This window comes from Rana temporaria, chromosome 2 (genome assembly GCF_905171775.1).
Source record: "Rana temporaria chromosome 2, aRanTem1.1, whole genome shotgun sequence".
Classification (NCBI taxonomy): domain Eukaryota; kingdom Metazoa; phylum Chordata; class Amphibia; order Anura; family Ranidae; genus Rana; species Rana temporaria.
The window spans coordinates 429,344,509-429,353,636 of record NC_053490.1 but is presented as its reverse complement, the minus strand read 5'-3'; the positions used below and the strand labels follow the sequence as shown (position 1 = coordinate 429,353,636).

At 43.0% G+C, this 9,128-nt stretch overlaps 2 protein-coding genes across 2 annotated transcripts in view; both read left to right on the top strand.

Annotated features, from left to right (window-relative positions):
• The first annotated feature begins 425 nt into the window (after positions 1 to 425).
• Positions 426 to 950, top strand: LOC120927538 (caspase-1-like). The gene is made up of 2 exons (XM_040338284.1): positions 426 to 492; positions 571 to 950. Exons 1-2 carry the CDS (start codon positions 486 to 488, stop codon positions 837 to 839), a joined length of 276 nt encoding a protein of 91 aa, XP_040194218.1. The 5' UTR covers positions 426 to 485; the 3' UTR covers positions 840 to 950.
• A 6,733-nt stretch (positions 951 to 7,683) lies between these two features.
• The window catches only part of LOC120927537 (4-hydroxyphenylpyruvate dioxygenase-like), a 72,372-nt gene continuing 70,927 nt past the window's right edge, over positions 7,684 to 9,128 (top strand). The window contains 1 exon segment of the mRNA XM_040338282.1: positions 7,684 to 7,832. Coding sequence (XP_040194216.1) covers positions 7,830 to 7,832 — 3 coding nt within the window. The 5' untranslated portion in view covers positions 7,684 to 7,829.

Genomic DNA, 9,128 nt, shown 5'->3' with positions numbered 1-9,128 from the left:
CATTACTCGCAATGGAGGCGGCATGCACATCGCTGGACTCCAGGACAGGTAAGTGTCTGATTATTACAAGTCAGCAGCTGCATGCTGCTGACTTTTAATTTTTGCAGCGGTGGGCGGACCTCCGCTTTAAGTTGGCTTTGGGTTTCTCACTGTTGCCAGTAGATGTCACTGGTACCACTGGTCATACTATGAGATTTCACAAACAAAACTAAATTATGTACATTTCTATTTTCTTCAGCCAAATCAGTAGGAGGTTTAATGCCGCTAGTGCATGCTGGGGAAGGATATAAATATTTGGTTACTTTTTCCCTGGGCTGAGAGATAGGGAGGTTTAATTTATACTGTTCTTTACTTGTAATAATGTATATTTAACCTGCTATAACACACTATGGAGTAGCATTTTATAAATAAAAATATTAATCTTGTTAAAGGTATTTTTCTTGGAACCCACATAAGAAAAGGTGAAGAGAACGGAACAATAGACAATGGCAGGTAAGGACCTAGACTTTTCTAACTACAATACTATTCCCTGCGAAAATCACGATAACTAAACCCAATTTACTTTCCTAGAACATCTGAGAGCAGCGAGGATGTCGCTTGTGAACGCTCTAAACAAGGCTACGATCAGCGGACTGGTTGATAAACTCCTGGATCAAAAAGTGTTCAATGATAGCGAGAAAGAAATAATTGACTCGATTTCGGTCACAAAAGATAAAGCTCGGGAACTGATTGACATGGTTATAAAGAAAGGAGATAATGCATCAAGCATTTTTATAAATGCACTTTCTGTTCAGGATCCTGAACTATGTAGAAATGTGTTTTCTAACCTCAACTTTTAAATTCCTAAGATTTTTTTTTTTTGTGATCATCATCTCTACAACTGAATGCTGTCTTTGTATTTTGTGGTAAATAAAAGAGACAAAACCATAAAAAGGTGGTCTGAAAAGTTAGGAGTCCGTTGCTCTTCTCCACTCTAAACTCTTCCAGTCCCAAAGTGTAAGGCTACATTTAGATGTAAAGCAAACACTGAAAAGCCATCTTTGATAAATCACTTTTCAGAGGTTTCTGACAGGCAATGAGAAGGCAATAAGTTAGCTCCTCACCCCCTGTTTTAACCCTGTAAATGCCACACCACTGCACTGAAGCCACATACATTACACAGTTACAAGGCAGTTGTGACTTAATCCCATTCACTTGAGGCAGTACTGCTCACTGAGAGTGACAGGGGCATCTTTGAGAAGGTATGTGTACCCATCTGACTGCCTTTATAGCAGAAGAACACAGCTCAACCTCTTGTTATACCCCTCAACCACAAATGTAAATGAACTGTAAGTTGGCAGTTCAGTAGTTCCACCTAAAACCCAGTCAGGCTTCATATCAGATCTTTCATCCTTCCGGATGGCACCTGTACAGCGTTTCTGTCTTTGCCCATATTGCTTCTGTCTTAAAGGAGAAGTAAAGCCAAGCTCGTTTGGTTGTACTCCTCCTATGGATCACAGGAGTGCGGTTCGTTCTGCACTTCTGTGACCCATTTTCAGCAGACAGCGGGCTGAAGTCTGCTGAAGAAACTGAGCCTTTCCAGGCTCGGGCAAGATCTCGACAATGCAGTCGGGATCCGCCCACATGCCTGGAACAGCACTTGGCTCGGCCTCTCAGTGAGCCACTCCTGCCCCCCTCCTCAGCTCAGTTCTCCAGTAAGCAAGGAGCGGGCAGAGCATGGAGCAATGACTAACCAGCCACCAGCTCTCTGCTCATAGAGCCCTGAGAACTGAGCGATTGGCAGTGTTAGATTGGTTGGTTCTCAGTGTTAGAGCTGGTGGGGAACAGATGCAGCATTGGACCGACACTGTATTCACCAATGCAAATGGGAAGAAATTCTGGACAGCCGCACTCCAAAAAAAGTTTTTGCCTTTATTTAAAAAATTGATTCAAAAATACACATGCCACAGCAGATCAGAATGGACAAAAGAGCTGATGCGTTTCACACTAACAAACAGTGGACCGTATCCGCGGATAAATCCTCTCGAGGATTTGCGCGGATTTCCATGCGATGGAGTGTACTCACCATCGAATCGAAATCCTCTGGCGATGACGTGTCGTGCCGTCGCCGCGATTATGTTGCGGCGACGTGCGCAACGCTGTCATATAAGGAATTCCACGCATTCGTCGAATCATTACGACGCATGCGGGGGATCCCTTCGGACGGATGGATCCGGTGAGTCTGTACAGACCAGCGGATCCATCCGTTGGGATGGATTCCAGCGGATAGGTTTGATAGCATGTCATCAAATATTTATCCGCTGGAAATCCATCCCAGGGGATAAATATCCGCGGAAACAGATCCGCTGGAGTGTACACACCATAGGATCTATCCGCTGAAACCCATTCGCTGGGATTTTTCAGCGGATGGATTCTATCGTGTGTATGGGGCCTTAGAATCAGTTACGCATAGATATCCATTAGATCCGACAGGCCTAAGTCTCTTACGCTGTCGGATCTTAACTGCATTTTTTTTTGCCCGCTAGGTGGCGCTTCCGTTGAATTCCGCGTTGAGTATGCAAATTAGCTAGATACCCGAATTCCCGAACGTGCGCGCGGCCGACGCAGTAAAGTTACAACGTTTACGTTAGGCTTTAAGTTGCCCCTGCTATATGAGGCGCAGCCAATGTTAAGTATGGCCGTCGTTCCCGCATCGAAATTCGTCCGTAAGTCGTCCGTGAATGGGGCTGGACGTCATTTACGTTCACGTCGAAACCAATGACGTCTTTGCGGCGTACTTTGGAGCAATGCACACTGGGAAATTCCACGGACGGCGCATGCGCCGTTCCGCAAAAACGTCAATCACGTCGGGTCACAGTAGTTTTACATAAAACACGCCCCCCCTGATCCAAATTTGAATTAGGCGGGCTTACGCCACGCCGTCGCAACTTACGGAGCAAGTGCTTTGAGAATACAGCACTTGCCCGTGTAAGTTGCGGAGGCGTAACGTAAATCAGATACGCTATGCCCGCACAATTTTACGCGGCTCTGTGGTTTTAATTTTTTGTGCTATAAACAAAAATATACTTTTTGATATAATAAATATCCCCCAAAAACATATAAAAAAATATGTTTTTCCTCAGTTTAGGCCGATACGTATTATTCTACCTATTTATGGTAAAAAAAACGCAATAAGCGTTTATCGATTGGTTTGCACAAAATTTATAGCGTTTACAAAATAGGGGATAGTTTTATTGCATTTTTATAAAAAAAAAAAAAAAAAATGACTGCGACATTATGGCGGACACTTCGGACAATTTTGACACATTTTTGGGACCATTGTCATTTTCAGCAATTAAAAATGCATTAAAAATGCATTGTTTACTGTGAAAATGACAATTGCAGTTTGGGAGTTAACCACAAGGGGGCGCTGAAGGGGTTAAGTGTGACCTCATTTGTGTTTCTAACTGTAGGGGGGTGTGGCTGTAGGTGTGACGTCATTGATTGTGTTTCCCTATAAAAAGGGAACACACGATCAATGAAGGCGCCACAGTGAAGAACGGGGAAGCTGTGTTTACACACGGCTCTCCCAGTTCTTCAGCTCCGGGGACCGATCGCGGGACTCCAGCGGCGATCGGGTCCCGGAGTTGCGGGCGCGCGCCCGCGACCCACAGCTGGGCACTTAAAGAGGACGTACCTGTACGTGCTTGTGCCCAGCCGTGCCATTCTGCCGACGTATATGTGCAGGAGGCGGTCCTTAAGTGGTTAAGCAGTCCAGTAACATATCCAGCTAGTCTTCTCCAGGAATCTTCTCTTAGCCTCACATTGTCAATGTCACTCTTCAGGTCACATACAGTGGACTACTCTTACCACCAATGCCAACTGCCAGGGTTGGGGTGTTCCCTTCCCTTGGAAGACCTCATGGCACAAGTAAGGTGGTGCATTAACTCTGCAGAATAGACTTCAACATCCTAGAGCAGAGTACGAGTCCCTGCAGATGTCTGCCTCAAGACACCAGGGAAAAAGGTCCCTATTCAAATTGCAACCAGGCAGCGGTGTTCTATTTTCAGTGCCTGGGTGGGACCTGTTCCAGGGAGTGAGCAGTGAGGAATCTGGAAGATCTGAAGGTGATGTATGTTCCAGCTTATGAAAACAACAGAGTGGATCATCTGTCTTGCGACTTTATAGGCAATAACCAGTGGTCCTTTAACACAGAGCTCTTTAACCAGGTCCGCCATCATTGGTGTTGCCTCTTCATTTTTCCTCACAACAGACTTCCTAATTTCTTCTCCAAGTAACCAATAGCTGAGGTAATCAGATGTCATTATTAATAGACACCCTTGTTCAACCCTGGTCATTCTGGCTAGGCTACATCTTTCCTTCAATTCCTCTAATGATGAGGTTTCTGTTTGAGCTTTTGCCCACGAGGGTGGAGATTCTGGCTTTTCTTCTTGTCTTGGGTCCTGTGGTTCTCCCTTCTGATCCAGGTCAGCACCTGTCATCCAAACAATCTTCCAGTGTCTTCAAAGATGTTGCCCCAAGATCAAGGCATTTACACACGCCCAGACCTAGGGGGTGAGAAGAGCAGTCTGTCTGCCTTAGGCTGCTGATCCTCTGTAATCACCACCTTGCTCAAGGTCCGCTAACCATCTACAAGTGCAAAAGGATTAATGTACAGAATATGGGATTTTAAGGGTGCTAAATACAAAAATAATAGAAAAGTATTTATTGATAACAACATTCTAAAAGTAATGGATACAGTTCATTCAAAGTTGTGGGTATACACCTACTCCCTAACAAATGATGATGAACTACTATATTCATGTACAGATTGATGTAGCATCTGTATTTTCAACAGTTTCGCCTATAGGGCTTCTTCAGGACTGGGCGCAAACTGCACTTTTGTTATATTTGTAGAAACAATGATTATCCAGCTTTTGGTGTGAATAAGACAGAAAACAAACATTAATGATATATAATACACATATTGAACAAAACAATATAATGGTACATAAATAAAACTTGTGCATGCATGATATCAGGTCGCAAGCATGTGGAAAGAAAAAATTAAATAAAAATCTTCTCCCATACCTCAATATGAAGCATGGAGATATAAATACTGAAATTGTTCCTCCCAGAGTAATGCGCGACCCCTCCACTCAACTCCATCCAAGGAATTGCTAAATCTCCTCTCATGCTCGTCTCCAGGACTTTTCTCCAGGTCTCCAGGACTTTTCCAGAGCCTCTCCAAGCCTATGGAACTCCTTACCCCAATCTGTCCGTCTATCTCCTTCTCTATTAGCTTTTAGAGGATCCCTGAAAACCCTCCTTTTCAGAGAAGCCTATCCTACCCACATCTAACAACTGTACTCTAATTTTGTCCATCAGTGGTGCAGTGAGTAGCACTTTCACCTAGCAGCAAAAGGGTTGCTGGTTCGAATCCCGACCACGACACCATCTGCCTGGAGTTTGCATGTTCTCCCTGTGCCTGCGTGGGTTTCCTCCGGGTACTCCGGTTTCCTCCCACACTCCAAAGACATGCTGGTAGGTAAATTGGATCTTGTCCAAATTGGCCCAGTATATATATGTATATCTGTGTGTATGACTGTGTGTCCCAAGCGTGTCACGATCCTACAGGGTAAAATGACCGCACCAGCCAAGCAGACTCTGGCTGGAAAAAGCGCCCAGAGGCGATTCAGTTCGCATGAGTAGCGCTATACAAGTCATTCATTCATCTGATCACCCCCCACATCTACTACCCTCTGTTCCACTTGACCCTCCCTTCTAGACTGTAAGCTCTAACGAGCAGGGCCCTTTGATCCCTCCTGTATTGAATTGTATTGTGACTGTACTGTCTTCCCTGATGTTGTAAAGCGCTGCGCAAACTGTTGGCGCTATATAAATCCTGTATAATAATAATAATAATAATAATAAATAATCTCCCATACGGAAGGGATATATTGTATATCACTTAGGTAAGAGTTTCATAAAGTGCCTGTAATATATGTTTGGTGAATCAAACAAAGGAAAGAAAAAGACAAGAGGAATTGCACCTGTCTATAACAGGCTTATCCAATTAGACTGCACTCACCTCACTCCTAAAGTCCTAATATATTTATCCACCATTAAAGACCCTTATATTCATCCATTAGCATTTCCCCCCCAGTTTATAGCCACCACATATTCATCCATCTGAAGTCTACCCCCACATGCATTTATCACCAGCCTTCATTTCATATTCATCCTTTACCAGACTCCCTACATATATCCATTGCCAGTACTCAGTGTAGAGCCCCTCATTTATCCATTACCAACCCCCCTTACATACAATGCATGTGCCCACGTGCTGTAGGTCTCTATCATGTGTGTGTACATGCATGGAAATCCCTAATGCTTGCAAGGACAAGCTGTGCGTCTCTGATAGTTGCCAAATACCCTCCAGAAAGCACTGTCATGTCTGCACTCACAATGAATGTCACAGCGAGTATGTGCTCATCTGTACAAATGCCGCTTGGAATGTGTTACATGGGCATTCCAGGAAGCAGCAGGGGGGTCCCCTCATTATTCTTGCCTAGGTGAGAAAGAAGAAAGTTCCTGACTGCGGCACAAAAAAAGGTAAGAATCCATTCCAAACAAGGGAAAAATTGTACTCAGATTGTGGAAGAGGGAGAGTGGAGGAACCAGGAGCAAAAATGTAATTTTAATAGTTGAAGGTCCAATCTCAAACATGTGCAGTAGGGAGCTAGCTGTGATTCCACTATCCAAGATGGTGATGCTGGGGCCCACAGGAGGCCTTGTACACACGATCAGACATGTCCGATGAAAACGGTCCGCGGACCGTTTTCATCGGAAATGTCTGCTGGGAGATTTTGGTCTGATGTGTGTACACACCATCAGACCAAAATCCCCGCGGACAGAAAACGCGGTGACGTGGCGGCGACGATGACGTGGCGACGTGCGTGAACCAGGAAGTTCAATGCTTCCACACATGCGTCAAAATCACTTCGACGCATGCAGGGGATTTCGGTCCGATGGTTAGGTGTACTAACCATCGGACATGTCCGACGGACAGGTTTCCACCGGACAAGTTTCTTAGCATGCTAAAAAACTTTTGTCCGCTGGAAACCTGTCCGCTAGGCCGGAAAACTGTCCGGTAGGCCCTACACACGGTCGGACATGTCCGCGGAAACAGGTCCGCGGACCAGTTTCAGCGGACATGTCCGGACGTGTGTACGAGGCCTAAGAGAGAAGAAGCATCTGTGGGAAGACAGCATCTAGTACGTATTTTTAAAAGTCAGCAGCTACAGTTTTTGTAGCAGCTGACCTTTTTCTTTTTAAATAGGAAGAAATTCCTCTTTAATATTACAATTACATGATTAAAACTACCGTAACTAAAAGTAAAAATATATATATATTTTAACCTAAAAACAAAGATACTATATATGTATACAGTAAAAAATGTATTCTATTTTAAGATTACCACATCCATTGTATATCTTAGAATTGTGCACATCATTGGTTTTCATTTAGAGGCTTTGCTTCTGATGTCATCAGCACTACATTCTAGAAAACCAGTAAAAGAATAGGCAGGACCATGGTTAATCATTTTAGGTGCATAACACCCAATGTTCAGTCCTAGAGGGGAAAGGTGAGGGACCCAGGACAGGTTAAAGTAACGACAGAACATTTATTTATTCAGGGGTGGACGAGCAGAGGGTGTTTTCTAAGCTGGCCAATAGGAGAACGTTTCTGTGGTTTATACATGAACGCTCTCCTTAATCGTTTTCTTTCAAATATTTGAAAACTAACACTAAGAGAGAAACTCTACAAGACTCTGAACACGTTCCACAATGGTATGTACTAACAGTTCTAATTCATTTTTCTTTTAAGTAAATATGTACAATGTAATTTTTGTTTATTTGTAGCAGTCATTATGGGTGATATATTTTATATACATACAATATAAAATATCCCAATAGGAATACTCGAAGGGCCAGCATCGATTTGTTAAAGGACCTCTATTCAGAAAATACAGGAAATATGAAAACAAGAATATTATGAAGTATGGAACAATAAAGCATATATCACCTCTGCTGTCTGGTACAAAGCCATTCAGAAATTTATGAAACAAGATCACAGTAAATCAGTAGTCAGCAACAGTTGGGAGTGCTGGACGCAACAAATAATTATGGAAAATAATTGCACACATAGAAAGTGTTATTACACAGTAATGCCCCGTACACGTGATCGGAATTTCTGACCGTGTGTGTGCCCCATCGGAAATTCCGAGGAATTCCATCGTAGTTTAGATAGAGAACATGTTCTCATTTACTCCGATGTGATTTTGGTCAGACAAAGGTCTGTCCGTGTGTATAAGGCTTTATAGTAACCTGGACACCAACAGACTCGGCAGAACTATTTTGCCCAAGAACTCCCTTAAATGTTAAAGGTTTTCTTTTAACTGGCCACACATGTTACAATACAATTGTACACTCTCCATTATATCTACCTACTAACTAAATAGCGGATTAGTATGCCTGGCAATGAATGGATTGCATTATCCCTTTCATGCCTAAGCCTAGACATTTGTTGCTTGCAAGTTAAAATCCAGATTTTTTGCTAGAACATTACTTAGAATCCCAAACAGTATACTGTACACCTCTATTGATTATTACTTTATATATAGGAGGCTATACTCAAAATTCTTGCACATTATACTGTATATATTTTTTTTAAGAAGAGATCCTAGAGCAGTGATGGTGAACCTTGGCAGTCCAGATGTTTTGGAACTACATTTCCCATGATGCTCAACTACACTGCAGAGTGCATAAGCATCATGGGCAATGTAGTTCCAAAACCTCTGGAGTGCCAAGGTTCACCATCACTGCCCTAGAGAATAAAATGGCGATCATTGCAATATTTTATGTCACAGGGTATTTGCGCAGCAGTGTTTCAAATGCAATATTTTGGGATTTTTTTTTTCATGAATTAAAAAAAAAACGAAACCGCAAAGTTAGCCCATTTTTTTTGTGTAATGTGAAAAATTATGTTACGCAGAGAATAGATACCTAACATGTCATGCTTTGAAATTGCGCACAGTTGTGGAATGGTGACAAACTACGGTACCTAAAAATCTCCCTTTAAAAACA